General features: G+C 38.8%; 1 protein-coding gene across 1 annotated transcript; it reads right to left on the reverse strand.

The window, feature by feature from the left end:
- Positions 1-5,653: 5,653 nt before the first annotated feature.
- Positions 5,654-20,421, reverse strand: LOC109992625 (sodium-dependent phosphate transport protein 2A-like). Its single transcript, XM_065959106.1, has 13 exons — positions 20,338-20,421; positions 19,188-19,262; positions 18,906-19,088; positions 18,350-18,484; positions 17,956-18,099; positions 14,940-15,051; positions 14,256-14,451; positions 13,885-13,980; positions 13,667-13,733; positions 12,613-12,780; positions 12,336-12,452; positions 9,438-9,562; positions 5,654-8,862 (listed from the first exon to the last, which is right to left on the reverse strand). Exons 2-13 carry the CDS (start codon positions 19,246-19,248, stop codon positions 8,275-8,277), a joined length of 1,992 nt encoding a protein of 663 aa, XP_065815178.1. The 5' UTR covers positions 19,249-19,262; positions 20,338-20,421; the 3' UTR covers positions 5,654-8,274.
- Between the last annotated feature and the right edge of the window lie 2,219 nt (positions 20,422-22,640).

Consider the following 22,640-nt stretch of genomic DNA (forward strand, 5'->3'; position numbering starts at 1 on the left):
TGTTGTAATTTAACAAATAGAAATAATTGTATTCTGTAAATTTTAAAAAAATTAAGTCGTAGTCGTAGTTTTTTTCTCCGCTGTCTCGTATGAGTGTTGCTCCCCGTGTTTACTTTCCTTGCGCACGCGCCTCACCTGGCGATCGCTTCAGGAATTATCCAGAACCACGTCGCCGCTCACATGGACCTATCGCTCTCGATACTACCATGCCAGGTTGACGTTTCAATGGCAACTGGCTTGAAAATGATAAATATAAAAATTAGTTACGACAAGGCCCAAATGACCGGCAGGCATACTGTACGGTCTGCAAAAAGGACATCAAGCTGTATATGATGGGGGAATCAGCACTTACAAGTCATGCCAAAGGTAAGTCAGTTGAGACAGTCAGTTTTCATTCAATCATATCGGACAATGTTACTTTGGATTACTGTTCATTCATGTTCTCCTTTGTAAGTTACACCAAATTCCGAGTTTGTGTGTGTTATTGACTTGTTGATACAAAGAAATAGCATGCTAAATTGACGCTCAAAACCGTTAGCAATTAGCTGGCCAGCTAGTTCTCATTCATTCATTGCATCAAATGCATGTTGTTAGCTAGATAACGTTAGCTCGGGGGTTACTTCATCCTAACGTAACGTGACGTTACACCTAGCTGGGTGATAACCGATCTAGCCCGATGCATTTTCATTTGATAACAAGTTGTATAACCTAATTGTTCATTAGTAACATTATTTGCAGAACCAAGATCCAAAATGTTAATTTTGTGAAGTTGTTGAAGTTGAGAAAGTATTTGCTGGCAGAGTCGTTGCAGTGTGCTGCCAAAAAGTGATTTCAGCCCACGGTCCCAGCATGTTAACGCCATGTTAACGCTATGTTGCCCAGTTATGTGTACCGATGCTTTATTGGACCAGAGAGCCACACTTTGTCCATTTTACGTACTGAAATCATGGACGATTATGGCTAAAATACCTTTTAATTCACTAAAATCCCTTTTTGGAAGAGGATCACTTTTTGGCAACAAACCGACATACACAAACTGTAACATAGCAACCTAGCACTATTGGGAGTGTGTGGTCATACACAAGCTCCTATTTAAAATAGTTTTTAAAAAATCAATAATTTATTTAAATGTATAGGCATATATATATATATATATACGTGCAATTATTCAGCCAGGGGAAAAAGGACTCTGTGCAAAGGCTGTATTTGCCCTTAGTTATTCAGAATGTTTCCTTAAAATGTACTCTGTGTGTGTGTGTGTGTGTGTGTGTGTGTGTGTGTGTGTGTGTGTGTGTGTGTGTGTGTGTGTGTGTGTGTGTGTGTGTGAGAGAGAGAGAGAGAGAGAGAGAGAGAGAGAAATAAGTTAGTAATTAGCAAGTATTGCCTACATCTAGAGCTATTGATTATGAGTATGGCATAGGTATAGTCATGTTGTTATTAACCTGATAGATGGTAATTTTACTCATGTGAACTAAACTGATAAAGGTCTGTTGAGGGCCGTACTATGCAATTTGCTTCTCTCAATAACATTTGATTTGTTTCCCCTTTTTTTCAGGCAGGAAACATCAAGACCATTTAAAGCATAGGTCCGGTCCTTCCCTGGGGGCTTTTTTCCAACAGCCACATAATGCATCTAGCAGTGGAGACGTGACCTGCTCAACTTGGGCATTATTTGTACGTGAATTGAATTAAATTTTGTTTAAATGTTTGCCTAATGTGCACGTGAATGTACATTTGTTATAACTTTGCATTGTTTGCACATAAAGTACATTAAATGTACATGTTTATTACATGTTTGCTAAATTTGAAAGTAAAGATTCAATGAAATTAAAGTTATTGTGTTTATTTATCATTCATAGAGGATTGTTCCCTTGGTATGTAAATTGGGTTGTCCTTTTTGCAAAAGAGCAACAGTAAAACAGAAATGAAGGTAAACAGGGAGGATTATTTGTCATATATATGTATATTTAGAGTCTATTTAAAGCTTCAGCTTCCTTGAAAAAGTTGACATTTTATCTTGAAAGTGCTGGAAAAGTGCTTGAATTTTACTCTTAAAAAGCTGTACGAACCCTGTTAATAGCTCTGTGAATGTTTAAAATTTACAAGGGTCACAAAATGCATTAAAAATAAATGGTTAATTATTGTCCAGCCAAATCCCTAGGTATTTATAGGATTCTACCGTCTCAATTTGGGAACCCTTAAGTGTGTGAATACCAATAGGAACATTGTTCACATAGGACATTGAAAATAAAACACATTTTGTTTTATCAGAATTTAAGATAAGCTTGTGATTAATGAGAGGTATCTGAAAGGCATCAAAAGCTGACTGCAAAGTTTTAATAGCTAATTGACAAGAAGTGCTGGTGGCATACAGGATTGTGTCGTCTGCATAAAAATGTACATCACAATGTGGGGAAGAGAGCACCATGTTATTTAAATACAAAGAAAATAAAAGTGGCCCTAAAATAGACCCTTGTGGGACACTTTTGTTAATTTCAAGAGAGCTTGATCTGATACCTTCAGCAACAACAGCTTGAGTTCTCCCTGAGAGATAACCATAAAACCAGTTAACAGAGAGCTTATCAAATCCTATTGAAGATAGCTTATTTATTAAAATGCTGTGGTCGACAGTATCAAAGGCTTTGGATAACTCAATAAAAAGCAGCACAATGTTGACGGTTATCAAGATGATTAACAATATTGTTTATTACAAGTGTTGCTGTTGTGATCGTGCTATGCCCTGTTCTGAAACCTGACTGCTGAGTTTGCAATATGTTGTTGTCCCCCAAGAAGGCCCTTAACTGAGAATTAACTAAAGATTCAAGGATTTTGGCTTAATTTTGATATAGGGCGATAATTATTTAAGTCACTCGGGTCACCCACTTTATGTAAAGGAACAACTTGAGCTGCCTTCCATACCTTTGGCATTTTACCAGAACTAAATGTAAGGTTGAAAATATGAGTAAGCGGCGCAGTAATTATATGAGCACTAAGACGCAGGAGGCAGGGGTCAAGATCATCCTCACCCTTGGACTTCTTTGTGTTTAAGCCTACAAGTTCATTGTAGACTTCATTGTAACTTACTGGTCTAATTGAAAATGTTTTGTTTGAGTGATTAGAATTGGATGAGTTCTCTGGCCCAAGATCAGGATCTGGAATACAGTTAATTGTGACCATATCTGCAGAATGTCTATCAAATAAATGGCCAGAGGATATGAAGTGCTGGTTAAAAGCATTGCACGTGTCTGTCTTGTTTGAAATTAAATCATTTTCACTACTGATCCGAGAAGGTAGAGAGGAGGTAGGTTTGTTTTTTAGAGATTTCATGATTTTCCAGAAGTTGGTTGCATCCCCATGGGAGTTTGCAAAAGAGGATAAGTAATGGTCAGATTTAGCTTTTCTGATCTGACTAATGCACTTATTTCTCAGTTTTCTAAAATGAAGCCAATCAGTGAGATCATCAGTGGATATGGCTTGTGCAAAAGCTCCACTGGCTGGGAATTTGAGTGGACTGTTTGTTAATATAAGATCAATCAAAGTGGATTTGGACTGATTATTAGTGTTTGGCCTTGTAGGATAGGAAATCAGCTGAGATAAATTTAACTCGAGACACAGTTCTTTCTACCTTGAAGAATTTCCAGACAGCCAATCCAGGTTAAGGTCACCCAAGACAATCAACAAGGAGGCATAGGATGACATTAGTTTGCCTTTTTCTTCTAAGGCGTTATTTGATGCTGATGGAAGGCGGTAAATACCAATAACAGTAAAATGAACATCGCCCCCAGGACAGATGTCCAACACGATATATTCATATTTCTTAGGCACTGAGGAAGCAGCAAGTTCACGTACACATTGATATATGTATATATAATGTTCATTATTGTATGAATTAACTGTTAATTAAGGCTTATTACACCCTTAATAAATAATTACTAGACACATTAGTTAACTGTTAGTAACCATTAGTTAAGGCTTAATAATGCCTTAACTAATGTTAATTAATGTAACCTTATTGGAAAGTGTTACCCTTAAGGGTTTTTAAACAAACAATAATCTATGACTAATGCTGTTAAAAGATCATAACTTGCAATTATTGTAACACAGAACAATAGTTTTCAACTTTTAACGCAAACATGGCTGCCTACTGGGAAAGTTCCACTCATTGTTTGGCTTTAGGAGGAATATCACAGATTTCTATTTCAGCGAGCGTGAACACAGACATCACTTAAAACTATTTATAATGACTTCTTTAATTTAGTGTATAGTAATCCTTTTGAGAAACACTCTTACATAAAACATCTTACACAGCAAGAAATGGCTGGTGTTAGATTATTGCTGCATCAGCATCCCAGCAGTTCATGAACAAAATGCTTTGGTAGCAAAATTTCAGGCGCTTGAGGGTTGAATGAGTTCATTGAAATAAGCTATTGAAGAATGTGGTGTGACTTCAGCCCTACATGAAGCAAGTTTTTCTTTATAATGCAGAAAGAAATGACTTTTTTTAGCCTCTGCAGTGAGTAGCAACAGGATTGACTTCCATGGTCTGTTAAACACAAACACTCACATTAACACATGCATACTCATGGAGGGGGGTGTACAATAAATTTGTGTTTAAATTGTGGGCTGGGAAGTAACACATTCTGCAGAGATCACATAAAAAAACAGATTTATAGATTCTGCTTAAGTGAAGAAAAAAGGTTATTTAGTCGTACTTCCATGTAGATACATTTACTAAATATTTGGCCAGCTTGTATTGACAATACTGTACCTGGGCACGATGCTCACAGTCATTATAAAAGCTGCCACCTTATGCCTGGTACACACTACAAGATAATCGAGCTGATTTTAGACCCGATTCCCCCCCTTCTGACCAAAGTCAGCAAAGGACCGACAATCTGATGTTCCAAAGATTATCTTGCCAGATTCTCCTGTGGTGTGAGGTGTGTTTACAGTGATTTTAACCTCCCCGATGTCCTTGGAAGACGATCGGGGCCGCCCCGATTTGAATTGGAAATCCTGTTGTGTGGGGGAGAACAATAGCCAATAGGGAGCAAGCTGACTAAAGCGGGAAGCACAACAAACATTACCATGGCGACAACAGCAATCGCGAAGCGTAAAGTTAAATGGATGTCATGAATTTAGGAGCAACTTGTTGATTTGTGGTGACAACACGAGTTTTAATACAACGTGTCCTGTAAAACAAACCACAATCCAACTGACAAGGAAAGGAGTTGACCAAAATGTTTACCATAATGTACCAGCTAACAGCTAGCCACAGCTAGCCACATTTAGCTTGACTGTCATGTTTGTTTACTCTTAAATCGCGTTTGACCGCGCAAGATTATACATTGTGATAGTCGATACTCTGGTTGTCGACGAATTAATCGGTTAGTGTGTGGTGTGCGTTGATCGTCTCGTTGCACACCACACACTATGAGATCTGAAATGTTAATCAGTCATGATTGTTGTCATGTATGGGGTCTCACATTTTTAAAATCGTTTAAGATTTTCAAAATCATTTAGTGTGTACCAGGCTGCTTAGGGAGACTTTCTGCAAGCGCCTTGTTTGGTTACTTTGTCCTTTTCCATCCAACAAATGCACGTTACACTTTTCACACACCCACTCACTTACACTATTGACTCTACTGACATCCAATTTATTTATTTTGCAATTTAATTCATATTTTTGTAAAGAAATCACGTTAATTAAGTGTTATTTCGGTGTCTCAACCTTTATTGGTCATGGCCTTTGAACCAGTCATGACAAAAACAAAAGGCTTGGAGTTGAAAATTCAACTGGCCAAGCAGTAATGAACAGCACAGAGCTCGGGCAGCACCAGGACACGAGGGCATGGCAGGACTTGACCTTTTTTGGACTACAGCATTAATCCTCTGCTTAATCCAACAACGCCAATAATCAACACTTACATAAACTCTCACTCAGAGCAGGGAAGGAGGGAGTATTTTTGAGGGTTTTTACAGGAGTGACATGGTACATCCTTTCTTCTGGCTCCGCTCCCTTTCATTCTCAGGCTGCTCTTGATCGCCTCCGGGGTTTACGTAAGACTCTACAGGATGATGCAAGCCCTGTCCAGACTGCCTCATCTGCTGCTGGGGATGAGTGCATCTCATTTGAAACACTGAAACTTTAAAGAGCTTGACAGGATCAGAGGAGTATGAAGAGAGGCCAAAGAGGACATATCTCACTTAGAAGTCTTTTCAAGCAAGACACAAAAGAAATAACAGGTTCATTACAAAAATCCCTTCATTTTTCTTAATAACCAAGTTATGATTTTTTTTTACCCATATTCAATTTATGTACACTTTCATCCTTCTTGAAAAGTGTCCTTCAAAGTGTCACAGTGCTGTCAGTCAAAAAGTAAGTGTGACTGCATTCTTTCATGAAATTCTAAGACTTCAAAGAGTCGACATTTAATAAACGAATGATCAATTGTTCCACTGTGACAAAGAAAACCCAGCACATATTCACACATTCAACAACACCTCCCGAGTATGCATAGTCTCCCACTTAGACAATCATAAAAAAAACATTAGAGCAAACACACACACACACACACACACATTTAAGCTACAACACATTCATACTCTATTTTGTGGATGAATATCAAAAAGCTAATGTGAGGATGCTTTGAATCCTTTGTAGTCTCTGTGTGTATACTGTCGCCCACTTACACACTTGCATAACAAGTGAGTTTACATGGTCCTTTAACTCAATGATCAAAAAATTATCCACACAATAATGGCATTGTTCCATTACACCTTCTTCTTTCTGTTCTATTAAAAACCCAAAATGCATGTGTTTTTTTTTTTACTTAACTGTTGAATCCTGGAAAATGTAAGGGCTTACAATGACTAGTTTTAATCATAAATATAAAGAGTCTAACATAAACTCTTCATATATATGACTAGACATGAACCAGATGTAGTTATTAAATGACAGTTGACCTTTCAAAATAAAAATCATTGACAGCACTGTGACCGTTCTGGAAATGTCAGATCTTTTCAAATAAGCCTCTTAAACTGTGTGTGTGTGTGTGTGTGTGTGTGTGTGTGTGTGTGTGTGTGTGTGTGTGTGTGTGTGTGTGTGTGTGTGTGTGTGTGTGTGTGTGTGTGTGTGTGTGTGTGTGTGTGTGTGTGTGTGTGTGTGTGTGTGTTTCAGTAGCCAGAAATACTGTAAGCTAATTAAGCTATCTGGAGAGTTTTCTTACAAAAACATAAAAAGTTAAATATACTGTATATACAACAGTTTTTCTCAAATTGTCTACCTTGTCCTTGATTAGTATTTACTGTTGATGAAGAGGCAACCCATAAACATGCTAAGAATCCATTATTCTTCTTAAGAGCCAGCTCTTTTGGCTACAAAACAGCTCTTCATTTGGTACCATTTTGGCTTTATCAAATCAGTGTTTTCACCTCTGATTGACATGTGTGCATGTGTTTTACCAAAGATATTCATTGTATTACTACACAGAATAGTTGCCAGAATAGGACTATGATGTGTGGTATAAAACATTATTCATAGACCACCTCTAGGTGTGCCTGTGACCGAGTGGTGTGGACAAAAGATCATCCCTATCCTTCTGTTGTGTATTACTTCACAAAAAGGGGAAAGAAAGGGGTCAACTCTCGGTTGGCAGCCCTCTATGGTTTGAACCTGCTCCGCTCCTTTTCTTCTTTACAAAGTAGTTGCAAGAGTACATTTTTTAGAACTATTTTAAATCATTTCTGCCAACTGGGCATCTTTTTTTAAAGCCTTCTTGTGTTAGCTGTCAATGCCCGTATGTATGTATGTGCATCTTATGCATGAAGACAACATGGGGTCCCACTCACTAAAGAAACTGCTGGTGGTGAAAAAACCATGATTACACAAACCGCTACAAAATCATGCTTCATTTAACTTACAATGACTAAGTTACTTACTGATGAAATCCAATTTTTAACTTTAATTGATTTGTGACTCTGGCATTTTTGTCCATATCAAATAACTTTTTCGCCCATAAAAGTCTGATTACTTTAAAGAAAGTAATGTCCTTAAATTGCTTAGTAACAATGGATATGTAACGTGTCTACTTGACAAACTCTATTTTTTTGGCTGTTTTCTGGTGTTAATCTTTATTTTTCAGTTAATCAATTATCAGAAAAAGGTTTATTTTCAAAGCAGTATAGTACATCTTTTGTCAATTCTTTGCTTTCAACAGAAATTAAAAAGAAGTATGATTTGTGTACAACATTCTTCCACTGTTTTCACCTTTACTACAGAGGAGTACTGTTGCATCTCTCCAACCCTTTTAATTTAAAAACCCTTACACCTGCTCTGCTCTCATCCAAGAAGTCCAGCACTGGGTTATCATAAGCCAGCTCTTCCTTCCTGCTGGTGGCTCCTTTCTTTGTGTCAACAGAGTTGGTCTGTGTTGAAGTTTGCGTCTTCTCTTCTTCTCCCTCTTCAAATGTGGAGCTGCAGCAGATAGTTGTCTTGGTGATCAAACGGTCAAGTGGTTTAAGAGAACGCATCCACTGGGGCAAGAAGTCCCAAGATTGCAGCTTGTTAGGTAGGCAATTGGGGCTGTGTGCCTGCATTATATTTACCATGGCAACAAAGATAGTTACACCCATGAAAGGAGCCCCAATGCCTGCCATTACCCGCCATCCTGCCAGTGACAGACCCAGAACCAGCGAGGGCAGGAGCAAGAAACAAAGGAGAAGGTACACGACTGCAAACCAACGGTACTTAGCAGTGCGCTCACCCAAGACACGAGCCATCCCTATTGGCAGGCGCATAAAGGGAAGAGGATACCACAGCAGAATACCAAAGAGGTTGAAGAAGAGGTGACATATGGCAATCTGCAACACAAAAAAAGACATTGGCTATGAAACAAGTTTGGCTTAGGACATAGGCAGACACAGCATACTGGTGCTGAAGGGCGTTATACATCAAAGTCAATTCATGCTGTCATTTACATCCTTAGTCTACACAGTTTTGACATCATGTAACATTTATTTCATAAACATTATTTAGCTGCAAGGTTTCTGATTTTCATAGTTTTGTCCCCTAGACACAGCTAACAAACAACCTGCAGCGTATAGTTAGTTGCCTGCAAAGCCCTTATGCATAAATCCATACTCATGAATATCTGTATACAAACATTTCTATAATCCACGATCTGTTGATAATTCACTGTAACACCCCTGTTTTCGATCATAACAATGAAAAATACATTTGTGGGTTCCTCTGTTATTGCTGTTTCACAGTCAGGGTTCATCCTCCTTCCGGGAGGCATATCAGTGGAAAATATATTCATGAGAATAGTTTCCCCTCCAATAGGGAGAGCAGTGGTAGCGTTGCCTTGACTGTCCTCTCTCTCATTTCCCTGCAGTTTTAAATGGCTGTTATATCTGATTAACAAACAATGGATTACTTGAATGGCAGCTGCTAGCTGGTTCCCAGGACTGGCCAGAGCTGCCAGCAGGGCTGTGGCTGTGGTGCCAATGTTGGACCCAAGGGTAAGAGGATAGGCCCGCTCCAGACTTATAACGCCAATACCTGAGGGAGTCGACAGAAACACTATTTTCAGAGGACACAAAGGCAGTAAATAAAGACAGTTAACCCTGAAATGTTATAGCTTCTGTCATATTTCTGATGAAAGTACAATCAGCCCTTGAGATAGAAGATAAATGAATCAGTGTCAGCAATGATAAACAGATTCGGACCGTACTGCTCTATATTTACTCTTTGTGATTGTGATTCAGTTTCCAAGCTGCTGATGTGATCTAAAAAATACAGCTTTCACAAGGACAGGGAAGAGAATAAAAGCTGTAAGAAGATAAATTTAACTGATCTTGTTAAAGAAAAAAATGTTCTTAGAACTCTGCTGAGAATCCTGAACACTTCCCCAATAGATACAAAATACAGTTTAAATATTTGAATCTATTTAATCACAGATAAATTGTCAAATTGTCAGCTAAATTTGCTAAATGTTTGTAAACAAATAGAGGCTTTACCTTTGCCAGATAAGATGACTAACATCTCAGAAATGCTTGGATTCTTCTGACAACCAGAGGTCAAAAATATAAATATACATAAAGTCAAAATTACTGGACTCTATGAAAATGTTTGATACCTGTTGTTTTCAAGTCTCTTCCAAGAAATTACACAGTTACATGGTCACATCAAGTGAAACTGGAATTAGAAATGCAATACATTTGGAAATGATCCTTCATGTAAACGTTTGTCTTTGAGCGTAGTGATTATTCCTGTTTAGAATGAGAAAATATTCCACCTCACATTTATCACTATGTAGCAGGCTGATGACTCACTCATCGCTGATTTTACATGCTTCATTGAGCCAGTTGCATACAGTGCTGGTTATGTAACATTTTCTTATAAACCTCACAATACAAGATAAGTGGCAGAAAGCAGGTTTATGTCCTTATTTGGTCCTGTTTAGAATATAAATGAGCCATTAGCCAACAAGGAATTTTAAATGAATTCTTTGCTTGTTTGAGAACACATTAATTTCAATCAGCCCTTTAATGCATGACTTGAGCAGTCAGTTAAACCTTTGCTCAAATTGCAGTACAGTTACCGATTCAGTATTGTAGCAGTAAATGTCTGTAAAGGAAATAATTTATAACATGTTGCACAATCCAGTGGCCTTGGGAGAAACAGCCCAGTTTACGAGCTGTACCATTACAGTGGTAATTCCTTTAGTTTTGATTTACAGTTAAAAGTGATTTTTATTAAACCTTTTAAACCATTAAACCTTAATAAAAGAAAGTAATCACATAAAGTTCTTGACATGTAACTCAAGAAGAGGGATCGGCTGAGTACAATCGTACAAAGGCTGTGATCTTAAATGCCAGCGGCAGAGTCCAGACAAGTAATATGACTGACAGACAGCTCTGCACAGTGCTGGCCCACTCAAAGATAAGATCTGATACTCTTCACAGTTAGAGTCCAGTTGGACATTACAGGAGACAATCTCCCTGAGGGCCTGCATCGAATGAAACATAGTCATAACTGAAGGGTCAGGATCAGAAGAGACTTCACATCGGTTCAGCCTTCAGACTGGACAAATGCTGTGATCGCCTTCAGAATATAAACAGCACATGCTCCGAGATCAGCAGACACAAACTGAAAGAAAAGTCAAGTTGGTGGGTGTTATTTCAAAGGAAGAAGAAGGAATTCACCAAGGAAAAGCTGAGTTTGTTGATCAGCTGTGATCTTAACCTCAGTTTATATTAGTGAAAGTTTCTGATTCTTCTTCAGTTGACACTACATTTTTGTGAAAATTAGAAACTTTGACCTTGTGATTGAGTTTGAAGAATGGGTTAGAGGATTAACAAATATTTAAACATTATAGAGAGGGGAACATACGTTTGTGGCTGCCAAAATGATGTAACCCTCCAAAAGTAATTAAACATTTCACCTAAAACTCAAAACTGTCGTATGCGTGATACTGAAAAAGGGGATAACCAAAGTCACCAGGATTCAAATATAATGTAATATTTATATAATATTATAATCATATTAATAATAATTATGTGTGTATAATGTATTTCATTATATTATAATGATTCAGATATTACAGTTAAAGTCATTTATTTCTAGGAACTTGTTTGATGATTGGGATTCAAATATGCTACACTGATATAAAACAAATAAAAAGCTTCCGAACCATGAGACCGCCGTAATTAACTGTTAAAAAAGTATTTCTAATGGGAATCGAGTACTTGACAAAACTATTTGACTCACTGTGTGAAGACTCTGTGTTGCTGCTACACACATGACCGAGATGATAGGGTAATAATCATTTTATCCAGTATTTTAATGGTTGGAGGTTTTCAAATGTGCTGTTTGGTTCAGACGACTGTTCTCACTTAGGTGGGTTGTAGAAATCAGCACACATTCAGGAGAATATAACAAAGCTAGCTCTAAAGGTAGCATGTTTCATCTAAAGAGGATGTTGTTTGTCCTAATGTGGTTTCCTACAAGTAAGCTTTAAGGAGTGTTGATGATAATGCTAGGCTTACCTGGCAATAATTAGAATTCATTAAACTAACAGTATCTTTTTATTTGCCTTTCAAAACAACAACAACAACAATCTAACAATCTGTAATTTTGCGTTTAAAAGATGATGATGCTGTGCAACACCTTGTAAAAAAAAAAAAACAATCCTATATACACTTCACTGTGTTTACTTTTACATTCACATTTTATTTTGTAAATGTTTTAACTTAGATCTCACAAAAGAAAAATAATAATCTCTTCAAGACTTTTTATCATTTTCACAGGTGCTTAAGTTTATATTACTCACCTACAAGTGGCGTCATGGCTGAAGTGAAGACAGAGCTACTCTGGACCAAAAATGTTACCCCTGCCCCCACAAACATAGCCATGTATCCTGCCAGCCACCCAAACGGATATGGCAGGTCTGTTAGGATAAGAAGGGAGAGATGGCAATTACCCCCAACATAGAACAGAAATGTATTGTAATTTGCATCCAAAGCTGTAACTGTTTTCACTGTTTGTTTGCTTGCTTACTTCTTCTTGCAGACATGATAACATCTCCTGCCTCCCAAAAGCAAGCTCACCTGTGTTGATGACTTTATGGATAACCTTTGCCACTTGGCCTTTAAGAAGAGAGTTGAGAAGCTTGACCAGAAGAAGAAGGCAGGTACAGAGGACAGCCATGGAGCAAACCAGGAGAATCAGGCCCACAGAGAGGTCCGACAGCCCGGTAGACACAAACAAATGCCTACCTGTGACGGGACAAAAAAAGCATCAGGATCTCATCCCTCAAAAACCACTTTAAATCTAGACTAAACAGGAGCAATACTGAAAAACATACATACTGCAAAAATACAGAATCAGAATTGCTCTAACAAGTCTCTAAACACTCTCCAGCTTGCCCAACATGCTGCTTTAAAAGTTTTGACAATATTAGTAAATGGGTCATATCTCTCCCATATTATACAAGAGCGCGGTCACACTGGCAATGTTAGGTTCTCTGTATTGGCTCCCAGCAAAATCACCAATTTAATTTAGAATCCTCCTCTCACCTACAAGGCTATTAATGTCCAGGTAGTAGTAGTTCAAAGTAGTATGGGAGACCTCATTTAACAAGCTCTTTTTCCATTGAAATCGCCTACCAGTTTGTGTCAAGGAGACAACTCCAATCCACTTTATTTATGTAGCAATTTTCATACATAAAAGCATGCAGCCCAAAGTGCTTCACAAGGCAAGCAGACACCCTCTTACCAGTCTATACTGCTATTGGCTTAAGGAGCTCCTGTCTCTTCCTCTAGCCAAGTTTTTCTGAGTCTCTTGTCTCACAGATTACTTTTATCGTGGTAGCAGCTTGCCTGCCAGTGTGGGCCCGCTGGACTTCGACTGCTACTGTTATTGCTTTTATCAATCAAATTTCAATTGCAGAAAAAGTGGATTATCATTATGACTGATTCTGCTGGAGGTTTTGGCCTGTTAAAACATTTCTTTTTGCCACTGTTGGAAGGTGCTGACTAATAGTAGAATTTGTTGGGTCTATGTAAATAACATACTAAAAGGTATGACAGAGACCTGCTCTCTATGTGTATGTGCTCTACTTTATGAATACAGATTCTTGATCTTGTTTTACATCGAACTCACATCTCATTGACAAATGGGACGAGTCGTGTGGCGGGTCACAGTTTTCAGCGCTCAAATTTCCAGCAAACTGCAGAAAGAAAGAAAATAGGATGGGAAATTTAACGGTGTTTTGACAGCAACACAGTCTTCATTGGCAGCAGTGCAAAGCTCTATTTGGCGCCATAGTGTGACACAATAGTCTGCATGTGCAGGAGACAGCAGTGAAGACACTCCATTACCATAACATGGTCAGTCTGGCACCATTCTTTCACCAGGCTCCTGTTCCTCATGTCCTCATTTCCCATGGCGATCCCTGTGATCACACACTTGTCTAGCTGAAGAAGACGGGAGAAATATTTTTCATCTTTTCGGTTCAGTGAGCAAAAGGAGAGCAATGTCAAAGTATTCAACCTTCATTCCTTCAATCAAAATAGTGAGGGGCCTCCTAAAGTGTCTCTCTGCACTCTATAGGAAAACTTCCAATAATGCCTCAAATGCTGAGAATCTCTTATTATAGAAATCCAAATACTGACAGACCTGATGTTGCTAAGCTATGCTGTGACCTGTAGCAAATAACAGCTTGAAAATGTTGATAGGATGATAATTTTACCTGTATGATGAGCTTGGTTATTGGCTCAGTGATGACCTTAAGCAACTCAGGGGCTTCTTCCCCCGGTTGAAGGCTGAAGCTGGTGACCAGCAGGTGTGACAGCCGGGCCATGAGACCACTCGCGACCTCTAGCGGCAGCAGAACAAGCACTGACAGCCAGTTGAAGCAGTCGTGGATTGTTGCCCCAGCAAAGGCACTGAAGGTGGTCACAATTATTTTCTGTGTTAACAAAGGTCAGCCATCAACATGATCAACTACTCAAAATGATTGAATGGTAATCTGCTTTGTGGCTATAATGAACGTTTTAGTTTTAATTCAGTGTGTGAGTATCATGTGAAAGATTTTTTATTTTTATTTTTTTTACTAGATTAAGTAACAAACCATCTGTTCTTTGCAGTATATTTCATGCCAGGGGGTTATTGGTTTGGTATCAATGTGGAATGGTGCCATTATTGTCACTGTTGTTGCTCAGAAATCACACTGCAATAGAAGCTTAAGCGAAAAGGCAGTGAACATCTGCTAATGCTTTCTCTTCACCCTCGTCTGCTTTCTCCCCACATTTGTAGCACTTCTTTCCTCCATCTCCCCACTTATCCTCTTCACTTTTCCATCTCTTTTTAGTCTTGCCTGCTCTTTAGTTTCTTCTCCAATCATCCTCTGACTCGTCACCTTTTCTGAACTCACCGTTGAAATTCACTCCTCTCTGCTGCTTGCATCATGGCCACGATGGTGTTTGTGACTGAAGTCCCAATATTGGAGCCCATGATGATTGGAACAGCCGACTTCACTTCTAGCACTGCGGGTCAAGACCATATAGAACGACAAAAATATTCTTAAAGCCTTTGGAAACAAGGGCGCCATTAGTGTTTAGTTCCCACACCCCATGTACTGTACTGAGACTTGAGCGCCACCCAACTACCCCCACAGACCTTCACTGAATAAGATTTCTTACATATAGACTATACATACATGTACAAGTATATAAGGGCAAGGTATATATTATTTAGTTATTGACTTAAATGTATAATCTGCAATAAAAATGTAGATTTAAAATGTTCTACGTGTCTGAAGTTACTGGTGATGTGTTTCTATCGCTCTGAGCCTCCAATGACTCTCATTGTAAGTTGCACAAGCGTATTTACTCTGCTGTAATGCAAGAGATACAAGCTTCTCAAGGGGCAGGAAGAATGTGTCACTGGAAACATTCCACCCCACTACCCCAAAGTTGGCGGCAGAGAGATATGTCCTATGAAATGAGACGGAAAGAGCGAGTCATGCAGTGTCACTGGATCATAGCATAGACTGTTTTATAAAGGTGAATCAGAGCAGCAGACCTGACTAGCATGAGTCAGGAGTTTTTTTTATTTGGTCCAAAGAGTTTAGGAAATACATGCCTGTAAGTACGAGTGCATGTTGTTTGCTTAGGATAATAAGCAAAATAGATCGTTTCCTGAGATAAAATTATAGTGATGCTAGTTTAGCCAGTTTATTGCATTCTCCAGTTAGCATCAAGCTAAAAAACTAAAATATTCATCCCGGACAATCTGTAAGAAATAGTGCTCAGCAAGCATGGAGCAGCGAATGAGACGGATACAAAACACAAATGAGTGGGGGGGATTTGGATTGACAATCAATCAAGACTCAAGCTGGCACACCCACACAATATCTAATATATAGTTATGGATGTTTATTTTCACTCAGATTTTAGTCAATGCTCAATGATATTTTGGAGACCATGTTGTTATTTTTTGGGGGTCAAATTTCCATCGGCTAAAATATGATTTTAGGAATGAATCATATGCACATTTTAAAGGTGCACTATGTAGTTTTGGAAGAGAAATGTGAAAGTTGGAGAAGTGTACAGATGATGTGGTATATGTTCACAATTCAATACAGAAACTGTTTTTAGAGGAAAATTTGGTCCCTGGAAAGCTGTTTGAAGATAAAATGATAGGCGAGAAGTTATGGTGGGGGTAGCTTTTTAGCTCTAAACAGTGTTCCAGGGACCCATTTTTTCTTTGATTAAAGTTTATGTAGTCAGTTCAGAAAATATAGCATAGAATTGTTTCACTTCTCTAACTTTCAAATTTCACCACCAAAACTCCACAGTGCACCTTTAATTTATATATTTCTGCTTTAATTGTAAATGCAAATGGCTCACACTAATAATCATTCAACATGACCTTCTGTATTTCAAATTGCTACAAGAGTTTTAATGGAGATGAAAGGTGATTGTAATTTGCAGATAAGTGACAGCATGCTCAGCCTTCACACTCTGCAGGCAGAGTTTATAGTTGAGGATGCTTCTAATGATAATGACCTGAGTGACATAAGCCCACGCTTATAGTGATACACATCCTTGCTCCTTGATAATTACCCATAATCCTTCTCTTGAAAAATATTTTTAAGTGGAGAGGAAGCTCCTGCATACTGATACCATTCCTCAACCACACTGACAAAAGTAAGATGTCCTCGGAGTTTGTGTTCATTAGAAACAGACAGGTCGTAACCTTAATGTCCAATGCTCTTACTATGGTAAACTGTTGCATGTATGACATGGTTTGCGATAAAACATGTTGGAAAGGGTTTGATTTGATTTGATTTTTTAACCCCAGTCCAGTCTGCCAGATAACTATTACACTCAGCTGTTGTTTTTACAGATGGATTGTATAGTACCACAAACAATAAGCTCAAATGGCAATTTCAGGTCAGTCTGTGTGTAATAATCAAATAAAAGAAAGATTAACATCATTTATGAATTAAGTCATTTTAACACATTAAGGTTAATGTATCTAAAGACATTATTAATGTAAAAAAAGTCCAATGGAAAGACAATGCATATGATTAAATATATTATTTTGCATAGCCTCATTATTAACATTTCACTACAGTTTACTATTCCTGACACTTCACTAGGTTGATTATGAACTTGTATCTTTTTTATGGAACCCCACATAGACTAGCAATAGGAAACACTCATGAAAGCACCAAATATGTTTCCCACATGACAAAAATAATCCTTAAAAATGCTCCTCCTCTCCTCTTTGTTTGCTCAAACAACAGTGCCCATTTGATTTTTTTTTTTAAATTATGGATCTGCAACAAAAAATGTATCTTCAGTAAACAAAAAAGAAAAAGGGATGCACTTGGGGCAATGAACACAGCCAGGGTATGAAAAGATATTCATTGACATTAACTTCACAAATAGAATAGTGCGTGCTTTACGCTTTCAATCATGATACATTTTCCCTGGGTCTACGTGTCCTAGTTTATATGACTAACAATAATCTATGATTTGTCTCTGTCATTATACATATTAATCTGCCTTCTTTTATGTATTTAACATGAGCTGTATTTAGATAATTTGGTCCTAAATTCTATGAAAAAAGGATAAATTACTGTATCATCCAGTGAACACAGCATCATTGAGCTGTATTTACTGGAACACTAAAAAAGCTATTAAAAATGATTAAATAACCACAGATTAATTACATCTATTTGTTACTGACACACTTGCACCATGGGAGTCCTCTGTTTTTATTGCTACGTTACTGTATTTCTGTTTATTGTCATTCCTATGCATGCACACAATTATAACCCATTGTGACCCACAGTTCACTTCAGGCTAAATGAGGTCAGCTTGGATGTCTTATTTGGAAGTCAAATTGCAATTTTCACTGAATTTTACACGCCTACTCACATCCGGAGGCCACCAGACTGACGATGATGGAGGTGGAGGTGGAGGAGCTCTGGACCAGCACAGTTACCAAGATCCCCACCACAAGCCCCGCCACTGGGTTGGACAACACAGCACTGTCCTGGAAAATGTCCCCTGCCACTTTACCTGGTTAAAAATGCCACCCACATACACACATAAACAAGACTGTTGCCATGCGCAATGTTAAACACAGGTCAGACTGTTCGTTCCACCAAATCCAAAAAGGTCACCAGATATGGCTCCTCAGTAAATTACAGAGCAGAGCCCCGGTGGGACAGTGTGAACTGTTCAACTGTGACTCACTTATTTGTCAAACATCAGCTGGCTGAGTCACAATGAGCCACCTGAGGTGGGCAGTGAGGGTTAAAGTACCTACCCCCTGCTAACTGGAAGGCCGAACTCAGGGTGTCCAAGGAGCAAACAAAGAAGAAAAGGAGCATGAGGAGGAGGGGGATCTTGGTCAGATTTATAAGAAGCTGCTTTGTCTTGTCTGAGGTCGAAGGAGAGCTACCTGTTTGGTGAAATAAAAGAAAGTGGTTAGCCTTGCAGTGTGCCCTTTAATCTGGTGTGCAAAGGGTGGCCAATTTTCAATAAAAAATATACCAGACAACACAGAAATGTGAGCTCACTCTTTCTCATTCTTGTGCTGTCTGTGTTCTCCTCAATGATTCATGAGTCTCATGTTAAGAGTGCAAAGCCATCTGATATACTACATTACCCAAACACAGCCAAACACCGCTGAGTGACAGCAGGACTTTGCATTTGTTGTCCTGACTGCGGGATCCCAATGGCCCTGTACTGAATGTCTTTGGAGCATGCCCTTATCTAGTGAGCCTGTAGTTTGTGCGGATTCTGCTGGTGTTATTTTCTATTTCAAAGAGATCAGACCTGCTGCAAACCCAGGAGATGAATGTACAATTCTCCTCTCGTACCTTTCTCTGTAGGGAGCGTGCCTGGCTCCCCGAGTGAAGGTGAGCTGGAGTGGTGATTAATATGTTGGTTGTAGCCCTCCAAGCGGCTAGTGAGGTCAAGGGTGGAGCCGATGCCGGACTCTCTATCCTCCTCTAGCAGTTGTTTGGGTTTCGAGGAGAGCTGGGTGCCCTGCGCCCTCTCCCCTGAAAGCAGAGAAGAACAGTATATACTCAGATAGAAAAGATTTGCTATGAATCATTTTAAAGACATGAAAATAACAGAGATGAGATTTGAAACCTTACTATTATAGTCGAGCCCTGTGCTCCGTCCAGTCGACATTATGATTATAGATCGAGAGGACATGCTGCTTTTAATGGCTGTGTGGAGACGGGAAGATAATTAAAATCACAGGATGACACCATGGCTGAGGGAACAATTGTGAACCAAAAGTGGATGTGTTTATCAACCACCTGCAGCAGCTAAAAGGGAGTCAAATGAGACTGAACATATCTGTATTGTCATTCACCAAGCCACCAAGATCGACAGACAAGAAATTAGAGGACAGAAAAGGTGTCCAATTCTGTTTGTAATTGGCAGCTGTTCTTGATTTAAGGTCAAATCACACACTTAAACAACATACGCCGCCAGGAATCATCTCGCCTCCCTACAAATGAACGCCTTGTCAGAATCAATAAAGAGCCATCAGCATCCATGCAACTTGTCTTGTCCTCCGTTTCCTGCAGCTGCAAGTCAGCTCTTAAAGGAACTCTCCTCCATCTATACAGCTTTGCACACTCTCGCTTTAAAGAGACCGCTTTTCACCCTTTTCATGTCACCCTCTTTGCTGTATTTTGGGGATTCCAGTGGAGGAGGGAGTGATAATGTGTCTCTTAAAAGCAAAGAGGATGGAAGTGAGTTCAGTAATTACAGCAGCCAGAATTACAGTTATTACATCCTTTTCATTCTGTGCGGCATCCTCCCTGTTAGCATATGTGCGTCTATCTGTATGTGGGAGTAAGTAAGACATGGTCCATAGATTGCAGCTGAATAAACACTGAATGCAATTGTGCGTACTTTGTGAGTGTGTACACTGAATGTCATCCTCTAAGCTGTCTGCCCTCTGCTCGTATATAAGCTGCTCTGCCACTAACTCTGTTTGTGTCTGTTTTTTGTGCTATTTGTGGGTTTGCCTTTGCGTCAGCGTGACTCACATGTATCTCTCTATGTTGTTTCACTCCAAGACAAAGTGTTACTGGAGTTTACTGGTTGTTGAAAAATAAAATGATCAATGAAATATTTAGTAGTGGCTGTCAGTGGGAGATGGCTTAGTTGAGTAAAAAATCCCAAGGATGTACGAGTTGTGGGAATTGAATTTTGAGAAAATCAATCACTGTGGGAAAAAAATCACATTACGACATATTTTATAATAAAACTAAGAGTTAAGCATCTTACCTTGTCTGAAACAGTCTTAGGTGCTGTAGTGAGTGACCCCCTGTAGAAGGAAGTGTAAAACTAAAGAGTGAATCCTCCTTTCATATGTCTGCAGGTGTCAGGGGAATACCTCATCTCTTGTTTATTAACCTGCTCCATCATCAGCGACCTCACTGTGAATCATTAACAAAAACTCTTAACTTAACAACACATATATGCATGTTGTACAGGTGATGAATTTTGTTTGCTGAACCAACTATTTTTCCTCCTGATTTGGGGCCAGATAAACATTCCATGATGGAGATGATTTTTTTTTTAACGAGATTTGAGATCTTTGTTGTTTAAAGTTCTCCTTGTAGGAAACAAGGAGGCATCTGACACCTAGTGGTTAATGTTGGGAAGAAAAACTGTTCTCTCTTAAGGGCGCTCATATTTTCATGCAGCTGTTTTTATCTACTACTGCAGCCTGGCAAAGATTAAAGCCAAGGTATTAAATTATCATTTTATTCATGAGATAAGTCAGTGGAGGTATTTCAGCCATGTAAAAGTAATCTGCTCGACTTCAGAGAAATCTTCAGGTACTTTGGTGTTGTGCAAGGAGGCTAGGAGTATTTCGTGATTACACACTCGATGTCCTGGCAATGTCCTTTTTAGCATGGGAGAACACCGTGATGGCCCAAGAATAATTGTTAATAATTAGTTCTGCTGCTGTTCTGCCATATCAGCAGTGCTCTCAACCAAATCTATCAAAGCTGCTGACCTCAAACTCACAGACCTAACAACCCTCCTGACTATGTTGTTTCTTTCCAGACTGTTATGAAGGCAGGGAGCCAGAGAGCGATAACAGTTCTTTTTTTGTGCATGCAGCAACTGGACTGGAGCTGAGGCTGCTGCTGCTGCTGCTGCTGTCAATGGCTGCAGAGGGAGAAATCCTTGAGATTTGGTGCAGCATAAAACGGTGGTGGAAAAAGAGAAACAGAGACGCATATGGACAAACACATGCAATCTACTTGTACACACACACTTTGCTAAAGCCCTGGCCTGATTCCAAAGCTCTTCGATTTAAACCAGCCCCTCTCCGTGATGCTGTTAATCCCCTCTCCAGATGTGCGAGTCACAGAGAGGCTGCAGAGCTCAGGGGGATAAAGCAAACAGAGGCCACCAGGTCACCAGGCAGCATCCTGCTACTCCAAAAGCACCTGCCAATCAAGGAGCTGTAGGTAGCATGCTGTTAGCCCTCGTCTGCTTCTCATGAGGCCATGTTATCCCGTTAATATTACACTCAGGCAAAGCATATGATGTTTTTACAGAAGGCTCCTGTAGTCTGCATCTGAATGAGTGGAGTCATGGATAGAGGCCAGTTATTTATATCGAGACATACGGCAGGTCATTCATTTGATGAACTTGGCTTTATCTTAAGATAGTTTCAGATTTTATTATTTTATGACATCAATAGTATTAGGGTAACATACTGCAACTTTAGCAACGATGAATGCTCTTTATAAAGAATAATAAACCAACCCTTCCGTCTCACTTTTGCCACAGATAACAGGAATGTTGAAGGTTTTATCACCAAAAGAAACAAATTGAGTCCTTTACTGAAGCAATGTTGCCAAACAGTATCTCCTGGCATGGTGCAAATGAACTACTTTAACAAACTATAATGAGATAATAACTGAATTGACAAATCAACTGAAATTGCATTTGAACACTTTTGATTGGTAATTAATGGTTAAATGAAGTGCTTTTAATAAACAAGATGTGATTGCATTTATACATAGAAGTCTATTTTTTGTTGTATAATAGTTAATATATTTGGTATATGAAACAGAAATAACATATGAACTAAACATCTTAAACTCAAGGAAAAGAGATGAAGATTTGATTTCATGTTATAGACTATAAATTAATTATGACATTGTGTATGGACAACAATGTTTACTTGAAGACCTTAGTTAAAGTTCGAAGCTGTGTAGGTTAAAGATATTACTTCTGCAGAGCACATTTGTCAAATTAGCTGACTTGTATAAAACCTGTAAATGTCCTGAGATCTCATCCTCATTTTAAGAGTTTTATCCATAAGAAATGTACACACTTTTTTTCTTCTTCTTGTGTGACTCAGTAGCTTTATATCAAGCCAGTCAATCTTAGAAATAAAGAAAATAAAACTATGACGAAGATTCGACCTCTCTGCTTAACATCACTTTGTTGTCTGAACTGGTAAGCATAAGCACAGCATAACTGGTCTGGACATGTTACTTTGATGAAGGTGTGTGACTACAGTAAGTACAAAAAGTCCTTAAATCTAACAGTAGTTAAATAAT

Source organism: Labrus bergylta, chromosome 9 (genome assembly GCF_963930695.1).
Source record: "Labrus bergylta chromosome 9, fLabBer1.1, whole genome shotgun sequence".
NCBI classification, from domain to species: domain Eukaryota; kingdom Metazoa; phylum Chordata; class Actinopteri; order Labriformes; family Labridae; genus Labrus; species Labrus bergylta.

Coding starts and splice junctions, on each gene's coding strand:
- LOC109992625 (XM_065959106.1), bottom strand. CDS start 19,248: ATGTCCTCTCGATCTATAATCATAATGTCGACTGGACGGAGCACAGGG. Junction 18,485..18,905: donor CACGCTCCCTACAGAGAAAG/GTACGAGAGGAG, acceptor TTCACCAAACAG/GTAGCTCTCCTTCGACCTCA. Junction 12,453..12,612: donor CCATAAAGTCATCAACACAG/GTGAGCTTGCTT, acceptor TTATCCTAACAG/ACCTGCCATATCCGTTTGGG.